Consider the following 20,892-nt stretch of genomic DNA (forward strand, 5'->3'; position numbering starts at 1 on the left):
AGGCTCGAACCCGTGTCCCCTGTGTTGGCAGGTGGATTCTTAACCACTGCGCCCCCAGGGAAGCCCTGTCTCTCTTTTTAATGATTGTATGAATGACAGCTTCAGTGTGATATGAGCACTTACATTTATTGTATCCCACATTGCTGGCTTTTGATGGCCTTATGTTCCAATTTGAACCTAAGGGCCATTTGGGGACCAAATACTTGCATAGCTTATACTTTTGTTTATGTATTAATGCAGTTCTTCCTGTTTACTACTCAGTTGTTGTAGGTAATACTTAGTTCTTGTTTTCATGTGTCATTTTGGGCACAATTTGGTTTTTGCATATTTGCATTTTTGATTTAAAGAGTAGAAAAGTTACCTTTGGGTTTAGAATAAGGCTTGCCAAACTATCTGTGGAATTAGTTATTTGCTATTAGGGTGAGCAGTCTGTGAATTCTCTTTGTCTTATATCTGGTCTACAAGAATTTGCTGTAATTGCATCATTTGTTATTAATACCCATTGGGCTGAATTCAACACAAAGTTTTTTTGTAATTAATAAAACTATACATGCTTACAATTCCGAATGAGCTGAAAGAGTTGTGAAAGTTAAGGAAATGAAGTGGATTCAACAGAATTCTTTCTGTAATCATAGAAATTAATCGTGAAGACATTTGATTTAGTATCTACTAAAAGCATAAAGTATTTTAGTAAAGTTAACTTCAGTAATTTGGTGATTATCCTGTCAATTTTTTTTGCCTATTTCTTGATCATTTCCTGTTACTATCCTAAAGTATTGATACACCACTTAAAATGTAATAGAGGAGGTTATGATCACAAAGAATATTTTATATAAATGGTTCTTGGGTTCTACACAACACCATTGGTCTCCATTTTGCACAAATAATTGACAATTTAGTGTGATAAGATTGGAAGGCTACTGGAACCCAGAAAACAACTGTTAAAATTCATAGGAATCACAAATAGATTTGTTTCTAAGAAAAGAAATGTAAGGACTAGCAGAGGTGAGAAGAAATAGAAAAAGATCACTCACTTATACTTTAACAAATAGTGTGGCGGTTAGAAACAGGGCTTTGAAGTCAGACAGCCAGACTCTGCTCTGCCACTTACTTCCTGTAGGACCTGAATCACTTCGCCTCTTCGAACATCACGCTCCCTGTGTGTAAACTAGGGAGGGTCATAAAACTGACAGAGTAGGTTGCTGTGAGGATTATGTGAGTTTATGCATAGTAAATGCATGGTAAATGTCTGGTACGTATTAAACCTGCACTAAGCAGGTTATAAAGTATCCACAAGCAAGGAGTTGTTACACACCAGTCTTGTGTCATCTGTTACTACAATCGTGCTCTCATGCTGCTAGAAAAACTGCTAAGGTGTAGTCTTGAGTTTGCCAGCAGTTGTAGGCAGGTTGAAGTGAGTAAAATGACTCATATGCTTGTCTTGGTTCTAGGTATCTGTTGTTGGCAATTTTGTCATTCAACCCTGCTGCCAAATGTGGAAATTAAACTCACATTCAACAAGTAATAATTATGTTTCTCATTAGTAGTAATGGTATTTAAACATTGTTACATCACTTCATATCCTTTTTCTCTGTGAATCATCTTACACATAAACGTTGGAGTTACTAGTCTGATTTTGGGAGTTCTAGGGAACCAGTAGTAATGCTCTTTCTTTTTGAGAAGTAACACAGGAGACATTGACAGATGGAGAGCAAAATCTTTTGGCTGATCGGAGGGCACGTTAGATCTGAAGTGGAAAGGGCTTATTAGCCTCTCTTGACTTAGATTTACCCACCGGGTGACTAGCACAGCCAAGCAACCCCAGACCTCCCATCAGGGCAGGTGCTTTCCTGCATAGAGAGGATATCAGAAGGGATGTGCCTTTCTGATGGGGTGGCTGGGTGAGAAAGCGAGGAGCTCAGCCAAGCCCATCCCCAACTCCTCTGCTCCCGAGAGAGGAGTGAAGGAAGAGTGGGAGGGAGTTGGGAGTGTTTCTCTGGCTGAAGGCCCTCCATGTGAGCTTGAAGCATGATGGGGGCACACGGAGCTGAGTGAGCTGGAGCTTCCAGTAAAGGAAGTGAGACAGTGATGGTCTGTGAGTAGGTTGGGGAGCTGGAAAAAGGGGAAGTGTGAGGTTGGAACACAGACATAACAAACAAGTCTCTGGTTTCTTTCATCTTCCAGTAGCCACATAGTACATACATACACTTATTCATGCATGTATTCATTCATTCCTTAATGGATATGAAGGTCTTGCAAATAATCAGAAGTGCTCATCAGAAATAGATTGTGACTTCTCATGTCTGAGTCCTAATAATATTTCAAATGCTACCTTGAAATAGACTTTAAAAAAAAAACAGAATAAAATGTATGAAAAAGGTAAGAGTCTTTAGCAGAAGCATATATTTTCGTGTTTTTTTGCAGTAAAGCTATATCTGGAAAACAGCTTATAAATCTAATTTTTAAAATAAGTTGATATATTGTGTTTACCTGGTTGAATAATTCACATTAGTAACTAATTTTGAGTAATTTTTCAAAAGAAATACTTAGTGAGCAACTACTGTGTGCCGGGCACTGTGATGGATATAAGAGATACCAAGATGAATGAGATACTGTCTTTTGTTCATGGAGATTACAGTTTAATAGAAGTGACATGGAAGTAAGTATATTCAGTAAATTGTTGTGGGTAACAGATGGTAAATACAGTAGATCTAAAGGCCAGTTCTACCAGTAACCAATTCTACCTTTATGGCAATGGGCATTGGTAAGGTGGATCCTCTAGTAGGTCTGTAGTCATGATTAAATTTTAGGGAAAAAAATTATCCTGTTATAATGAGTCCTTGTCAGTAATTGTAGGACTTTAAAATTATTTTGTTTCTCATCTTTCTAGAATTCAGGAAGCAAGTAATAGAAGCCTTCCCTGGAATTGTTGTTAAAATTATGATTTAAAATATTTTATTAGTTTTAGAAATATTAAATATCTACCTCATGCTGGGTGCTCCATGTTTAAAATATTGGAGATGTGTCCTGTTCTTACAGGTCTTAAAATATATATGCTTACAAACAAAACAACATACAGACAACCTACCAATTATAAAAATGTTAATCTTTTTATTTGTAGAAGCAAGAGAAGGGCCTGGAGAATTGAGAGGACTCTATGAAAGGGAGGTGGCGATGGCAGTTGGGAAACTGTTGGAAGAGAACTCGTTTGAGCAGTAGATGACAAACGTGCTAACACGAGGACTTTGCTTTATCTCTCCTCAACCCCATCACTCTCCTTGCTTGAAAGTTGGGCTTCTATATAAGAATTTGTTTGAAGAAATGTGTTCTGCACACTGAATAAAAAATTTAAAAATGAAAACATGATATAATAGAAAATGCTGATATCATGCTACTAGTGAGATAATAGAATTATTTTGAATGGAAAGGTATAAATCATATTTACACTGACAGTTAAAAGCTAAAATTGAAGAGCACTTAGGCTTATTGTTTGAACACTTTTATTGTATCAGACAGTGCTTATTACCAGAGGAGTATGAAGATGTATGTGGAAGCTTGTGTGGCTCTTTTGAAGTGGAAAGTGGGGCATTTCTGAGGACTTTTGGGTTTATGGCATTGGTTCTTTCCTGTATTTAACTTTCAGCCTTTGGCTGTCCCTTCCTTGATCATGATTAGTTACACTATTTTTATAATTGCAACTGTGATCAGAATCTTGTTGTTGTGTTGTTTCCAAGTTAACATGGACAGAGGGAAGGAAGCCAAATGATTTTTCTGAGATTACTACTCGAGTGGGGGAAGGAAGAAGGAGAGAAATGGGTTTTTGAGGTTGTACATTTTTGATACGACACTTGTTTAAGGTGGAGTTAACTGAGCTGTGAGGGGTGGAGGTGGGACTGTGCTGGAGGGTGCAGGAGCATGGATTAGGGTAAAAGGGACAGGAGATTTGGGATCAGTGCTCACAGGACCACCGGGTGGAGCTTTTGGCTAAGGATGTGAAGCTCTCCCAGGATGCTACCCAGTAATAAACTTTGTTGCGGGGAGAGTAGGTATACGTCACTTTTAAGTGTCCGTATTGAATTTCATCTCTCACAGAATAACTAGTTAAAATAAGTGGTATTTCAGGTTCTCTTGTGACTGGTGTGCCTTCCTTTATTTTGTTTTTAGTTGTGTTTTGATGTTGATCTGTTTAACTCGGCTTATTTCTCCTCTGAGCGTTCCCTTCAGCCTTGGATCTAGAGCACGGCAAAATGAATGCTGACGTTTTTAGCAATGGTGCCTTTTAAGATTTTATCATTAGAAGAATCTTTATAATTGGTGTATCTTAGTCCAGAGTATTCTACGAAAGCGATCACAAATAACTGATACTTAGGGCCTCTTTTGGTTGAAAGCTGAGATGGAATTAAAGAACTCAGATTATAGACGTGGGTAATTCACTCAGATCATTTCAGGAGAAGGCATTTGCTTTGTGTACATGCATTGAGCAGGAGAGGAGAGCCAGCAACCGCAGCAGCAGCTCAGAGGCGGGCTAGACTCTCTCTTTTTTCTTTTAGGCTAAAAGGTCTCTCTGATGGTGACTCTGCTTTGCTCTGCGTGTTGGGTACCGTTTTCCTCTCTGAAGCATCTTTTTCTCAGCTTACTGGTAGTTTCTGCTTCCTCTTTTTTTTCAGCTTGCCTTTGGTTACAGTAACCTATTAAGCTCTTTACCTCATAATGTTTCACCTTTAACTCTCATTACAAATTGACTCTCTAGTTTATCCTAGTTCGAATTCCTAAGAAAGGACTAGTTGAATAAATTATGTTCGTGCATTGGGAAACTTTACAGCTGTGAAAAAGGTTGAGGTAGATCCACTGATATATTGGACCCAGCCTGAACTATGCGTCTGGTGACATCACACTGGTACCTTGGTAAGTGGCTGCCACAGTGGGAATATTCACAGCATAGAAATTGGCAGATGCCACAAACCAGGGCTCACAGCCTAAACTTCTTTCCTGCAGGAACTGGTTGCTAAGGCTTTATTGGTGTTGATATGCATAAGCTCGAAGATGTACTGTTAAGCAAAAAAGAGTAAGATCTAGAATTATTTATAGAATGGTTCTAGTTTTTAAATAGAAAAGGGACATTTAAATATATGTGTATGTGCATACATACATGCAGATTCTTGTATAGTGTGGAGAATAGTTTTGGGAGATAACGGTGGCTGCTTCTAGGAAGGGGGGACTTAGGTTTGGAGTGGGGTGTGTGGAAGTGTGCAGATCAGAGTTCAATTTTAGATGCTTTGTATATAGTTGATTATGAACATTAAAAGCCAATAAAATCCTTATATAATCACAGTGTCAGTAGTCAATATAATTTACTTCAATCTCAAACATTATGATGAAGTATGTAGGAAGGAAATATAATCCTAATGTTGAAAGTGTCAAGGTCAGATGAATTCACTTTTCCCATATGTATCAAATTCATAGCCATGCCCCTTAGTACATTGCTTCATATTTGACCATGACTTTTATCACTCTCTACTTTGTTCTGAATTTTCTAATAGTCTTATCCTCTTTTTGGTGTCTTTCATATGTAAGCTTTCACTGTATCGCTAATAATATCTGTGATCTACATGTTGCCTAGAATCCACTTTCTTCTTGAAGACACCTTGTATTCCCTATTCTAATGCAGGGTGGTCACTCTCTAGGCAACTACACGGTTAGCTTCCTGAGATTGCATGGATCCTTGTGTCTACCCCTTTTTTTGATTCTGTTAAAAAATTATTCTGACACTTATTAAAACAATAAAGAAATCCCTATAAATAAGAGATTTATAGTCAGTCAGTCAAGTGAGGGCCTTGGTGGATAGAAAATTACTAAGAGGAGACTTCAAGGATGGGATTCTTGCTAAACCAACTTAACAGGATTTTTGGTAGAGGCAGGCCAGTCTTACCAGATATCAAGGGTGGGGGATGAGGAATCTGACCAGATATCAAGGGTGGGGGATGAGGAATCTGACCAGATATCAAGAGCAAAGAGATGTCAAGGGTGGGGGGACTCTCACTGAACTGACTTAGCAGGATTTTTGCTACAGCTGGACTAGGCAGGCTAAAACAGGACTCAAGGCCTAGTAAAGAAGATGGTTAAAAGTTTGGACAAGGAGAGAGTCTTTGTCAGAGAAACATTGTTTAGGCAGTAAACTCTGAATCATTGTGTTAGTTTCCTCTTGCTGCTGTAACAAACTGACAAACTTGGTGGCTTAAAACAACAAGATTGATTCTCTTACTGTGCTGGAGGCCAGAAGTCTGAAATCAGTTCCACTGGGCTGAAGTCAGCAGGGCTGATTCCTTCTGGAGCCACTAGGGGAGAATGGGCATCCTTGCCTTTCTGAGCTTCTGGAGGCTGCCTCCTTTCCTTGGCTCATGGCCCCTTCTTTCCTCACATCACTCCAGCCTCTTGCCTTCATCCTCACACCTACTTCCTCCTCTGACCTTCTTGGCTGCCTTTCATAAGATTCCTGTGATTGCGTTGTGCCCACCTTCACGATACAGGGTCACCTTCCCACCTCAAGATCCTTACTTAATTACATCCGCAAATTCCTTTTGCCATATTAGGTACATCCGCAAGTTCCAGAGATTAGGATGTGGACATATTTTGGGGAGTCATTCTTCAGCTCACCCCACCTTGTAATATCTGTAAACGTTTTTACTTTTTCCTCATACCGAATCAGTTGTTTAGCTTGGTATAGAATTCCAAGCTCATGATAATTTTTTTTTTCTCAGAACTTTGAAAATAAGTGCTTCATTACCTTCTAGTTGATAAGAAATTTGATGCCAGTCTGATTCTCATTCCTTGGTTTATGATTTGAACTTTTTCTCTCTCTCTAAGCTTCTGACATCTTTTACCTGTATTGAATGTTACACCTGGCTTAAGCTGAGTGTAAACGTAATTCACTAGTGTCCAGTTAAGTGTAATTAATGTTCATAATCATGCCTCTAAGGTGGCTGTCACTTTTGCAAAGTACTTTCCATATTGTAGGTCCCAACCCTTTAAAAAAAAAAAAAAAAGAAGGAAACAGTGAAGGGAAGAAGGAAAGAATAAATAGGACATTACACAGTGCCACCCTGCAGTAAGCTATGCGTTTTGTTTCATGAAACATTTATTTCACTTGTATATGTGTGGTGTGTTAAATATTTCCAAAACCCTCCAGAATTTAGTATGCATTTGCTTAGTGTCTGAAACAGGGGCTGAAGCTTTCACATTAAAAAGTATCATTAAAATTAAGTTATAAAATGTACTCGAGAAGAGTATTCCTACTTAGCTTTAGTTTAATGTTTTAAATACAACTTTTCTTTATTGCTCCAAGACAAGTTTTATTAAAAGTAATAAGAATGTGGCTAATTTTGAAGTGCAAGATTAAGGCATATTCAAAGCCCCTGTTTGTTACTAGATGGAATGCTGGGTGTAGGCTGGTGTGGTTCATACTTGGGATCTAGCCTGAAAGGCATGTTTTTACCCTCAACAAACATCATCTTTGTTTGAATATCTGTAGTGCGTGTAACCACAGCAAGGTCTTTTTTTCCTCCTTAGAATATATCTCAGACCTTTTCTTTCTTGTGCCTGTTTCACAAATAGTTTAAAGTAGAGCTGCCTTCCGCTTTTCTGTTTCAGTTTGTTGCAGAATGTGTGAGGGACCACCTAACACTCTTGGTGTGCTTGCAAACTATAAAGCAGTAATGGAATCTTGGAAGAGATAAGTTTACTCTATGAGGACTGAAGCTGTTGTTAATTCCCAAAGCCAGACTGGTTATCTAACAAAGGGTAAAGTACTTTTTAAATTGAAATATATATTTATTTACATTCATCTGTCAAAATGTATACTAGGAAAAATGGTCTGTCAATTTTGTTTCATTGAATTTAAAATTTAGTAACTTTGAATGAATTGTTCATTACAATCTGGGGCTAACTTAGTGATACTAAGTTACAATCCAGGTGGATACTTGATTCTTTAAAGTTTTTATGTTTAAATGGAATTAGAGGTCTTCTTAAAATGCTCTAGTTGTCATTTTCTTCCGTTCATTTGTGCCCAGAGATGTTTTCTGTATACTTGAGTATTTAATCCAAATGCCTTTCTATCCTTACTACTTAAAATGTGTCTCTTGTACTTTGAAACATTGTTACATTAGATGTAAAGTCAATTAAGATAATTTGATTTAATTTGGCTTGAATACTGTGATATTTGAATACTGTGTTTGATAGTGACAAGTGCCCCGGAACACAGCCTGGAAGTCAGTGCACACTTGCATAGACACAGACAGCTGCCGATACCTTCTGTGGTCAGTGTTCATAGGGCAAACTCTTTGTTCTGCAGTGGAATTTCTAAATAAGCAATCAGAACAAAACCAAAGGGAGTATTCTACTATAATTCTTAATAAACTTCTCAACTGTAGATCAGACAGTATGAAATATAATTTAACTATAGTGAATTCTGCATAAGGACACTGCTTCTTACTGGAAAGATGCTTGCTTCATAACGCGGATTAGTAAATAATGTCTCTAAACTTGGTATTGGGAAAGATTGGCATTTCTATTTAGTCTCTTCAAAGAAGCAGGTTTGGCTATATTTTATAAAATTAGTTTGACCTTAACTCTGTTCTCTTTTACATTCATTAACATTACAAAATTTTCTCCGCATCAGGAAATACAAGGATAAGAACTTTCTAAAGGAATTTAAAGATTAGTACTGACTTGATTTGGAGTCAACTATTCTAATCATGTTAATCATTTTATTCCCATAAAATTAGGTACAGTTTCATCCAATTCCAGTACAACCCCTATTACTTGGCTAGGTCTCCTTTCTGGAAATCTCTAGATTGGAGACGACCCATGTAAAGCGTTGTAGCTTACAGTTTGCCACAATGATGTTTTCTTGGGATACTTTGCATCTTCACTTCCGAACTCTATACTGTTTCCAGTTCTTGCCTTTACACTTTTAAACTTTTCATTGTTAAGTTGGAAATATAGTTGAGACTCCTAGGACTAGTAGCAGGAATAAAGGACTAGTATAAAATACTTCAAAGAAAGCACTCATTTATTGGATTTGGCCTAATCACCATAGAAATTCATGCTTAGCTGTTCTGGTAATGGAAATAGAATTTACTAAGTAGCCAAGTTTCCTAGTTTGAGTTTAATTTCTGTTAATTTGCTTTCCCTACCCTTTTGTAGAAGTGTAATGTGTTAAAGCTGGGTAACAGGAGAGGGAAAAAGGAATTGATGAAGGCTCATACGTCTAAAATAGGATAATAAATATGTGTATAATTGAGTTGAGTATCCCAGACTTCTGATTGTATAAGTTAACTGTGAAAATCTGAACAACTAACCTGTATTTTTGTTATTTTATTGAACCATTTGTTATTTATTCACATTTCCCTCAAAGGATAGTATATTGACACTTTGTAGTCTGAGAAAAGCAGTGGCAGAAACATTTTTTTCCCAAATAAGCTTTAAGAAATTCACAAATTCCATTCTGCTATTTTTACTATTATAAACAACCTTGTGCTTGTTTGATTATCTCATTATCATAAATTCCTAGAGGTGGAATTATTGGGTAAAGGAGATGCCTGTTTTTAAGATTTTTAAAAATTTTTATTTTTTTCTTTACTTTAGAAAACTTTTCTTGTCTTTTGTCCTTAATACTATTTAACATATAGACAGCACTTTGCTATTATGTGGGTATTTATTGGACTATAGTCTCTACCTATTAAGGTTTTTTTCTTTTTAATATTTATTTATTTATTTGGTTGTGCCGGGTCTTAAGTTGTGGCAGGCAGGCTCCTTAGTTGCAGTTCGTGGGCTCCTTAGTTGCGGCAGGCAGCCTCCTTAGTTGTGGTGTGCAAACTCCTAGTTGTGGCATGCATGTGGGATCTAGTTCCCTGACCAGAGATTGAACCTGGGCCCCCTACATTGGGAGTGCAGAGACTTAACCACTGTGCCAACCAGGGAAGGCCCTGTTTTTAAGATTTTTGATACATATTATCAAGTTGCTTTCCAGAAAGATTTTATACATTTGTAAGTCTACCCACAGCATAAGTAATGGCAGATTTCCCCACACTATATCAAGACTGAGTAATATCAATGCATTTCTTGGTCAGTGTGAGATAGGTGCAAAGTGGTATTTTATTTATTTATTTTTATTTTTAGCTGTGTTGGGTCTTCGTCGCTGTGTGCGGGCTTTCTCTAGTTGCGGCGAGGGGGCTACTCTTCGTTGTGGTGCGTGGGCTTCTCATTGCGGTGGCTACTCTTGTTGTGGAGCACGGGCTTTAGGTACACGGGCTTCATTAGTTGTGGCACAGAGGCTCAGTAGTTGTGGTGCATGGGCTTAGTTGCTCCACAGCATGTGGGATCTTCCTGGACCAGGGATCAAACCCATGTTCCCTGCATTGGCAGGTGGATTCTTAACCACTGTGCCACCAGGGAAGTCCCTTTATTTTATTTTATTTATTTTTTACATCTTTATTGGAGTATAATTGCTTTACAATGTTCTGTTAGTTTCTGCTGTATAACAAAGTGAATCAGCTATATGCATACATATATCCCCATATCCCCTCCCTCTTGCGTCTCCCTCCCACCCACCCTATCCCACCTGTCTAGGTGGTCACAAAGCACCGAGCTGATCTCCCTGTGCTATGCAGCTGCTTCCCACTAGCTATCTATTTTACATTTGGTAGTGTATCTATGTCCATGCCACTCTCTCACTTCGTCCCAGCTTACCCTTCCTCCTCCCCATGTCCTCAAGTCCATTCTCTACGTCTGCATCTTTATTCCTGTCCTGCCTCTAGGTTCATGAGAAACTTTTTTTTTTTTTTTTTAGATTCCATAGTTAACGTATGGTATTTGTTTTTCTCTTTCTGACTTACTTCACTCTGTATGACAGACTCTAGGTCCATCCCCCTCCAAAGTGGTATTTTAAAATTTGTATTTCCTTAGTTTCTGATGACTTGAGTTTTTTTCCCCCATGTCTTGGCTTTTAAAATTAGCTTTTATTTTTATCAGAGCTGTACTTCGTGTAAAGATTCAGCAGCCTGTAAAACTTATTTTGAAAAATAAGCTGACTTCCACACCCCTCCCTCCGGGCTGCCCACCCCTAAGAAGTAATCACTCTCCACTCCCAGCTGGTTCATTATCCGTTTACTTGCAAAGCGCTAGATACCATGCCTATATTGCCGCTTCCTGTTCTGCAGATTTAGTCATTATCTCATGGTTTCCTGCTTTGGAGGGTGAGGATTTGGTTTTCTTCCCTGCACTCACTCAACCTCTTACATACACACACGCATCCCTTCAACTCTCGGGACTTGCCTTCTTTGATCAACTCCCTGTTTTTAACCCCACCCTCACCTCTTCTCTGGAATCTTCATTTGCTGGGCCACCGAGGGCAAGGATTTAAAGAATCCCTATATTGTCGTTTTAGTGGGGTTTTAGGAGGAATGGATATAAAAGTGTGTGTTCCATCTGCCATCTTAACTGGACATCCTTTTTCGTGTCTTTAGTGATCTTTTCTATAAAGTAGTGGTTAAAATTATGGACTGTGGAGTCAATACTGTCTGGATTTGAATCTATCTTTGCTGTTTACTAGCTTTGTGACCTTAGACAAGTTGGTTAAAACCTCATTTTTTTTCCATCTGTGTAATAGAATTAATACAGTAAAGTGCCGTTGTGAGAATTAAGTGTGATAAGGCATGTAAAGTGCTTTCCCGCAGTATCGGATGCTGACAGTATCTTATTATCTGCCGGTTACTCTGTGCAGAACACAGAGTTGTCACTGCTGTTGTTACTCCTGTGAATTTCTTGCATATGACCTTTGCCCAGTTTCCACTGGAATGCTTGTCTTTCTTCTTGATCAGAGGTGCCTTTTATACAGTCTGTCATTGATCTTTTATTTTTATTTATGGTAGTTGGGGTGTGTAATCATATCCACACTATTTCATGTTTTGACCTTTACTTGTTATCAGACTTAATGATTTTGAAAGATAACCTGGTGGTAATAAGAAAGAAAACTTTATTTGTGGTTGTATTGTGGTAAAAAACTGGAGATTATAATAGTAGTTGGGGCAGTTGATAAGGGAGACCTGAGAGGCTAAATGAAGAAATGATTATATTCATCATGTCAGAGAAATATTTTTTTTAACTCCTGAAGTCTATCTTGCACTGATTTATTTTGCGAGCAAATTACCTAAAATTTTAAAAGCCTTCTTGAATGCTCTTCTCATCATCTACCCAAGTGGATTTCATCTGAAAACTTAGAGCTCTCAGTTCCAGTTTCTACTTTAATATTTATTTCTATGAAACTAGATCCAAAATTAACTCTTGAGCGATAAGATTTACCATATCCCCTAAGTTAATGCTGTGTTAACAAATTTGCTTTCTTTTGAGTATGGTATTGTAATATTGAAATGGTAGATATGTTGATATTTCAAAGTTATAATTACGGATACTTTATTCGATTTTGCTGGTTTGTCATTTTAGGCAGCATTGATTTACTGTTTTATTTTCATTTGTTTTATCTTAGTTTTATAATTAATTAACTTTATAAATCTTTAAATAACAGTTCATTGAAATTTGATCTCTCCACAGATTCAAACCAGGATGTAGCAATCAAACTTGCCCAGGAGCGAGCTGAAATAGTTGCTAAATATGACAGAGTAAGTATTCATATTTACTCTTTGAGTAATTTTTATTTACAGAAGTATAAATAGAAATGGAGTTCCTTTTTGGAGAGCTTAAATTACAGCAGCAGTTTGTTTACTTCCCGTGACTGTTGAAGTCATCATATTTCTCTGACTTCATCTCCGTATTTTTTCTTCCTCCTTCCCTGTGCTTTAGCCACTCTGGTCACTTGTTATTCTTCCAACACTTCTTCCAGGCTTGCTCCTGCCTCAGGGCCCTTGCACTGGCTATTTCTTCTTCCTGGAACACTTGTATCCTGGATACCTTCATGCCCTATTGCCTCCTCTTTTTCTTTGCCCAGATGCTACCTCTTAGTGAAATCTTCTCTGACCACACTGTTTAAAAAATACACCCCTCCACCCCTGGCTCTCTCTATCCCCTTTCTCTTCTTTACTTTTCACCATAGCATTTAAAGTATCAGCATACTTTATATTATACTTTGTTGTCTGCTCTCCCTCCTAGAATGTAAACTCTCCGAGGGTAAGAATTTCTTTTGTTTGATTTGCTCTTGTATCCTAAATACCTACAATAGTTCTGGCTCATACTAGGTATTCAATAAATATTTTAATATATTAGTATATGGAATTGGATACCCATTTTATTTATAATGGATACGTGATGTTAAAAATTGAACATGGATCTGAAAATTTGAATTTATACATGATGTATAATCTCCATTAGCATTTTATCCTTAAGTTAATTATGGAATCTCTTTTTTTTTTTTTTTTTTTTTTTTGCGGTATGCGGGCCTCTCACTGTTGTGACCTCTCCCGTTGCGGAGCACAGGCTCTGGACGTCCAGACTCAGCGGCCATGGCTCACGGGCCCAGCCGCTCCGTGGCACGTGGGATCTTCCCGGACCAGGGCACGAACCCGTGTACCCTGCATCAGCAGGCGGACTCTCAACCACTGTGCCACCAGGGAAGCCCTGGAATCTCATTTTTGATGCCCTAGAAAATCACAGTTGTTGATGATTTACATATATCCTTATTATTACCTTAGCTCTTGAGATCTACAATGAGTTGTAGCCATGATTTATAAATGTCATGTTTTATATTTATATCACTTGGATGTAATTTTGTATCTGTTATTTTTGATTACTTATGAGAATAACAGGAACATGAAATTATAGAAGGCCATCTGGACTGTGCCCTGCTTCCAGGGAGGCATACAGGCAGAGCTCAACTGAACAATCATGTTCCCAAGGTTTCTTTTTAAGTTGGTTGTTTGGAACATCAGACACCGTTTCCCATTATTATGATTAGGTTTTAACGTAGTCCGTGAAAAACCCAATTAATTTATTTAACTGCTTAACTAATTTAAAACCAATAGAACCATCGTTTGTTCATGCTCACGTGCATTTTTTTTTTTCATGCAGTTAACACTTAGTGACCAGGCCAAGTGTCATGCTAGGCCTTGGGGTTTCACTGTACAAACGTGAGTTACAAGGGGTCCCTGCCCGCAAGATGCTCACGGCCTACTCAGAAAACACATGAACAGGCAGTTATAAAACATCCACGAGACAGTCGGGTACTAAGTGTGAGGGATTAGTGTAGACTAAGTGTAGATTAGTGTAGACTCTTGCCCTGGGGCTCCTGCTCTAATCAGTGCTGCTTCACAGCTCAGGAGGGGAGTGTGACGGGCAGTGGGCTGAGGATGGAGCTCTAGGCACACGGACACTTGATGGGGGCAGCCCATGAGGAAGCTGTCACAGAAGAGTAGGGGAGGGGCAGGAGAACCAAGAGACGATGGTGTCATGAGGCTGGGCAGCACTGACAAGCACAGTGGAAAAGTCCACTCGGTGAGGAAGCCAGAGTAGTGTCCACGGGATCTGACGGTGGGAGGCCGGTTTTGACCTTGGCAAGGATAGTATCAGGGCCAGTAGAGCTGGGAGTGAAGAGGAAGAGAGGCAAAGTAGGTAGCCTACTCTTCTGAGAAGTTAGGATGAAAAAGCAAGACATACTTTCTTCTAAGATGTTTTCACTCTAAAACCTTCAAGTTTGGCGGTTCATTCTGTTTTTAAAAAATAAATTTATTTATTTATTTTTGGCTATGTTGGGTCTTCATTGCTGCGCGCGGGCTTTCTCTAGTTGCGGCGAGCGGGGGCTACTCTTCCTTGCGGTGCGTGGGCTTCTCATTGTGGTGGCTTTTCTTGCTGTGGAGCACGGGCTCTAGGAGAGTGGGCTTAGCAGTTGTGTCTCGCGGGCTCTAGAGCGCAGGCTCAGTAGTTGTGGCACACGCAGCATGTGGGATCTTCCCAGACAAGGGCCCGAACCCATGTCTCCTGCATTGGCAGGCGGATTCTTAACCACTGCACCACCAGGGAAGCCCTGGCGGTTCATTCTTGAGTGGCTTCTTGTCCTCCATTGCTCCCTCTTTCCCAGTCTGTTTCTCACAGGAACCCAGGTCTGATCACGGCTTAATGTCTTCCAAAGTTTGTATCAAAGAAATAGTGATTAGTGCCAGAAAAATTTTTTTAAGTTAATTAGGGTCGATAATGCCTCAGTTCCAGCTCTTATTTTTAGCAAAAAATAAGTCTTGTTTTTTGCTCTTTTTAAGAAATTATTCAGTTTTATATATTCCCAATAACACCCTTCTTTGTCCCCTATTATAGGGACGAGAAGGTGCAGAGATTGAACCTTGGGAAGATGCTGATTACCTTGTTTACAAAGTCACGGATAGATTTGGCTTCTTACAGTAAGTTGCATAGTTTGAAAGCTAACTTTTAAAATTATGTTTCTATGGTCTCCTATTTCGTTGATTTTCTTTATTTTTAATAGCATTGCTCTGAATAAGATTCCAGGATTGATCCTGCAACATGCTTATTTTATTAAATTCCTGGCATTTTTAACCTCTGTGATTGAAATTGAACTATAGTTAAGAATACAGTCTTTAATATTCATTGTGTTTTAGTAAGAACATTAAGTGCAATGAATGTGTTATATTAATAATTTAGCAGAATTAAGTGGAAATCAATAACAACTTGTATTTCAAAAATAATTATGAAACATTTTATTTTATGTAAATGCATTTTAAAAATAATTAGCAGTTAGAATTTTAGTATCGTGCAGCCTGAAAATGAGCAATGAAAAGAAATGCCACTGATCTTCCTTATGGTGGGAAATGTATTCGTGTTATTGCTTCTGAAAATTAATTCCATTTATCCTGAGTATGTTATGTAAGGAGTCGAGAGAGGTCTAGAGCACTATAAAGTAAAGTAGTTAAAGTGGTTTTGACTCTTAAAAACATCCTGAAATGATGTGAATTTGCCTGTTTGGTTCTGGCTTTGTTTAGTAAGATTCCCATGGGCTGGAGACTTTTCTGCATCTTTGTAGTTTGTATGGTTCCATACAATTTAGTGATTAACCTACTACTTATTCACATTTATCCTTTCCCAGTCTCATTTATTATAAAGAGGAAGAAGCCAGGGATTTTTATGTTATGATACATGATTACATTTTGAAGGAGGAATACAATTTCTTAGGGAGTTCATAGCAGTAACTTTATAGTACTCAGACCTTCTTTTTCCTTTCTCTTCAGTTTTCTTGCATTTAGAAAGTATTTTGCTGTATCTTGTTTTTCTCAGGGTGACACAAGCAAACAGAAACAGTTCTGGGAGTTAGAATGTATGCTCTTCTTCTGGCTTTGCTGGTTTCAGTTAACTATTTCACACCTTATCTGTGAAACAGAAATCATTAATTGCTCTACATACTTAGGGGTACTTGAAACTTTGAAGAAATAAAATGATAGAATACTACATACAGGTCTAGACAAACGTAAGGTGTCATTATGCTACCTAATGATATCAGCATATCCGAAATGTTCTCCTGCCTAGTTCTAATTAGAAGACTGAATTTCAGCAGACCAACAGAGCAGTGTGTAACTGTGATGAAAATACTGTCCCTAAGGGAAACCCCCACTTCGGCTTTTTTTTTTTTTTAAGTAAATCAAACTTGGCCACAAATGTGACAGGAAATGATTTTACATTTGTGTGGGTTAATGTGCAGATCTGAGGTATGTGAATGCTGTTTGGAAGGACACTTCGAGCATTTAGCACTGTCAAGATCAGTGGGTCCCAAAATCTCCTGCACATTAGAATTAGTTGGAAAATGTTTGTTTGTTTGTTTGTTTGTTTGTTTAAATAGATAGCTGGGTTGTATCCCAGATTCTGATTCAGAAGGTAGGATACAACTCAGCTGATTTTGACCTCCCCAAGTGTTTGTGATGGGCGTGAACCACTACAAAGGATGTTATCATAAAATGGTCTAATATAGGACAAAATACGTATGAAAAATCCGTGCATTCCAGAAGGGTCTAGGAATTAGCTAAATTCTCTTTTCTCATTGCTTGAAACAACTAGGTTCTGGCCCAAGAGCCTAGCCTGTGTCTACAGTCTAAAAATCACACTCAGTTACTCCATGTTTCTTTTTACCTCTGTGCTGAGGTCCATTTGGCTCTAGTGGGAAAAAAAGCCAGTCAGTGATTTACCTTAATAATATTAGCTAATATTTATTGAGCGCTTACTGTGTGCCAGGCACTGTTCTAAGCTCTTAACATGGATTATTCCTCTCAAAACTTCTTTGGGATAGGTACTGTTTTTGTCTTTTTTTAGATGAAACTGAAGCACAAAGAGATCAAGCAACTTGCCCAGGTTGCGCTCGCAGTAAGATTGGGGAACTGACCGTGGCAGCCTCAGGGCAGAGCCTGAGTTCTGACCTTCTGCATTCTATTGCCTCTGTAGTTTTAATAAGAGAAACATCGAAGAAGCTCTTCGAAATGCCTAGAAAGAAAATTAAAGGGGGAAAGAAGAGTGCCTAAGGAGAGGGATCTGTTTGAAATGATCCCACTGGTGAGCTCACCGGTCTTTGAAAACGAAGCCCAACCAGTCCTCATACTGCCCCCCTAAATTTTGTATTAACTCCATGGTGCAATCCTAAAGCAGGCAGCACAAACAAAAATAATGAAGCATAGAAATGGATTTTAGTGTGATGTTAGGCTTTACTGAATTTCACCAAAGGCATTGATTTTTGTTACAGTGCTTCATTTCAGTGAGACGCTTTCTCCCAAGGTTGCTGCTGGGTTTCTTTGTGCTATTGAATAAAGTCACCTGGCGTAGGCATTTAGACGTTGCTCCCTGTCACACCTTGATCAAGCGCGTTTCTTTCTGCTGTCTTAGTTCTTTGTAATTTCTGATTGGTTCTGTGATAAACATGCGTTTTAAGTGTCAAGGTCAATAAAATGGTACAAAGTAACTTTGCAGCCTTCTCTGAAGGCTGCTGACTTCATATCTAATTACAGTTTTTGTAACTTAAATTACTTGTTATGATATGTGGAGGATGACAGTAATTTACAAATACAGTATAGGACTAACTTGATTTTATAACAGATTTCACAATAAATATAAAAACTGTTGCCAAACCAGCCTGGCGTGATGCTGGAACAGGGTCGTCTTTGTTTAGTACGCAGAAATGGGGAGCTGTCCCTAGCTGCATGCCTCTGATGGACTTGTATCTGGAGAATGGAGAAATCGAGCTTATTTAAAAACTTAGAGAACTTTCAGTATTTGAACTTTCAACACTTTTTTCAAAAATAGTCACTGTCAGTCTGCTCGACAAAGAATGCTTGGTATTTGGATAATCATAGATAATGCTTTTAGGCCACAAGTTATTAATAGAAGAATTAGAAGGAAATTGTTTCAAAAATAAAGATAAAATTAATACCAAGCTTCAGATTTTCAACTACTTATCAAAATGTGTGTATTTATAAAATTTAGCACATTGTCTGTAGTTTAATGTGACTATATAAATATTTGTAAGCCAGAATAATGGTGTTTTTGTTTTTAAAGAATATCTGTTTTAATGACGAGGCCTTGAGAACTCTTTCTGCCCATCCAATAATTTTGACTAGAGTAAATCTAAACTTAGGCAAAATTTGCTACAAAATCAGAAATAAAATTTAGTCAGTATATTGAATAACTGATTTTCACAAGTTAACTTTTATGTTTCCAAATGAAACTTTATCTCATTGTTACAGAAATACTCCATTTGAGCTATTGAGAAATTATAAGCACATACACTCTAATTAGTAATTCTTTTAAGCTTAATAGCAGATAAAAGAAAATAGATGCGGGTAAGGTCCCTGTGTTTCCAGTGATGACTATGTTGTTGTTTTTACTTTGTGTATTTCTACAAGGCGTAGCTTCTTGCTATCAGCTTGGTGTTTTCTTTAAGCAGTCTCTTAAGTGCCTCTTTCCATTAGACGACAAACCTTCGTTTTCTAAAGCAGGGGTAGGAAAACATTTTCTGTAAAGAGGCAGATATTAAATACTTTTTGGCTTTGTGGACCATATGGTTTTTCTTACAGCTATTCAACTCTACCATGGTAGCCTGAAAACAACCATAGACAATATATAAATGAGCATGGTGGTGTTCCAGTAAAACTTCATTTACAGAAACAGGCCGATGGCCAGATTTCATTCAGGGGCTGTAGTTTGCTGATCTAAAAGAACACTGCAGTCACCCAGATTTTGGTCTTCCCTTTCTTCTACTTGGAGGATATTTAGGTGTCACGGTAAGGATGCATACATGAATGCAGGCATGCATTCATCCTTCCCTTCATACATTCATTCAGCAACATTAGTACACTCCTGCAGCATGCCAGCCATGGTGCCTGAGGCTGCCACAGTGTTTCACGTGTGTATGTATGCATTGTGTATAGCTCTTGATAAGGCATAGTTCCCTGTTTTCTCTTTGGAAGGCCGTGAAAGAGTGTATGCCAACACAGAGACTAGAAGAGGAAAAGTTCTTTGGAGATCAGTGTTGAGCACATAGCTTGTATGAAAGATTTTAGAAATGGAGCAATAGTGCAAGAAAATGGAGCAATAGTGCAAGAAAATTCATGAATGGATCACATTCTATCTATGAGGTCTTAAGACTTTATAAAATTCAACATCCATTCAGGATAAAAACTCATAACAAAATGAGTATGGAGTGAATGTACCTCAACATAATACAGGCTACATGACAGGCTTGCAGCTAACATCATATTCAGTGATGAAAAACTGAAAGCTTTTCCTCTAAGATGAGGAACAAGACAAGGGTCCCCACTCTCACCACTTTTATTGAACATAATATTGCAAGTCCTAGCCAGAGCAATTAGGCAAGAAAAAGAAATAAAACACATCTAAATTGGAAGGAAAGAAGTAAAACCAGCTCCATTTGCAGATGATATGTCTGTCTATATAGTCTCTGAAGACTCCACTAAATGTTGGAACTAATAAACGGATTCAGTAAAGTTGTAGGATATGCAATCAGCATACAAAAACCAGTTGTATGTCTGTACCCTGGTAACAAACTATCAGAAAGAAATTAAGAAAACAGTCTCATTTACAATTGCATCCAAAAGAGTAAAATACCTAGGAATCTCAAGTTAACCAAGGAGATGAAAGACCTGTACACTGAAAACTGTAAGACATTGATGAAATATAAGTAGACACAAATAAATGGAAGGGTATTCCATGCTTATGGATTGGAAGAATTAATATTGTTAAAATGTCCATACTGCCCAAAGCAATCTACAGATTTAATGCAGTTTTCATCAAAATTCCAGTGGCATGTTTCCCAGAAATAGAACAGTCAATTATAAAATTTGTGTGGAACCACAGAAGCCCCAGAATAGCCACAGCCATCTGGAGAAAGAAGAACAAAGTTGGAGACATCATGCTTCCTGATTTCAAACTCTATTACAAGTTACAGTAATCAAAACAGTATGGTACTGACATGAAAACAGACACGTAGATCTGTTAGAGTCCGTGCATATGTGGTCAATTAATTTATAACAAAGGAACCAAGAATATACAAAGGGGAAAGGACAGTTTCTTCAGTAAGTGGTGTTGGGAAAACTGGACAGCTACATGCAAAAGAATGAAATTGGACCACTATGTTATACAATACCCAAAAATCAACTCAAAATGGATTAAAGACTTGAACATAAGACCTGAAACCATGAAACTCCTAGAAGAAAAAGTAGGTGGTAACCTCCTTGTCATTGGTCTTGGTGATGATTTTTTGGATTTGACACCAAAAGCAAAGCCAACAAAAGTAAAAACAAACACAAACAAACAACAAGTGGGACTACATCAAGCTAAAAAGTTTCTGCATAGCAAAGGAAACCATGAAGAAAATGAAAAGGCAGC

The 20,892-nt window shown here is 38.0% G+C and overlaps 1 protein-coding gene across 16 annotated transcripts in view; it reads left to right on the forward strand.

Moving 5' to 3' along the window:
* USP6NL (USP6 N-terminal like) overlaps nucleotides 1–20,892 on the forward strand; it is a 193,265-nt gene that overhangs the window by 111,723 nt on the left and 60,650 nt on the right. For 10 of the 16 annotated variants that reach the window (XM_033439201.2, XM_049706144.1, XM_049706150.1 and 7 more), the window contains 3 exons: nucleotides 7,648–7,797; nucleotides 12,607–12,674; nucleotides 15,313–15,395. In XM_033439201.2, the coding sequence (XP_033295092.1) occupies nucleotides 7,743–7,797; nucleotides 12,607–12,674; nucleotides 15,313–15,395 (206 nt within the window). In that variant the 5' untranslated portion in view covers nucleotides 7,648–7,742. The remainder of the gene's footprint in view (nucleotides 1–7,647; nucleotides 7,798–12,606; nucleotides 12,675–15,312; nucleotides 15,396–20,892) is intronic. The other 6 variants (XM_033439206.2, XM_049706148.1, XM_033439204.2 and 3 more) reach the window with 1 other exon arrangement.

Source organism: Orcinus orca, chromosome 2 (assembly GCF_937001465.1).
Source record: "Orcinus orca chromosome 2, mOrcOrc1.1, whole genome shotgun sequence".
Taxonomy (NCBI): Eukaryota; Metazoa; Chordata; class Mammalia; order Artiodactyla; family Delphinidae; genus Orcinus; species Orcinus orca.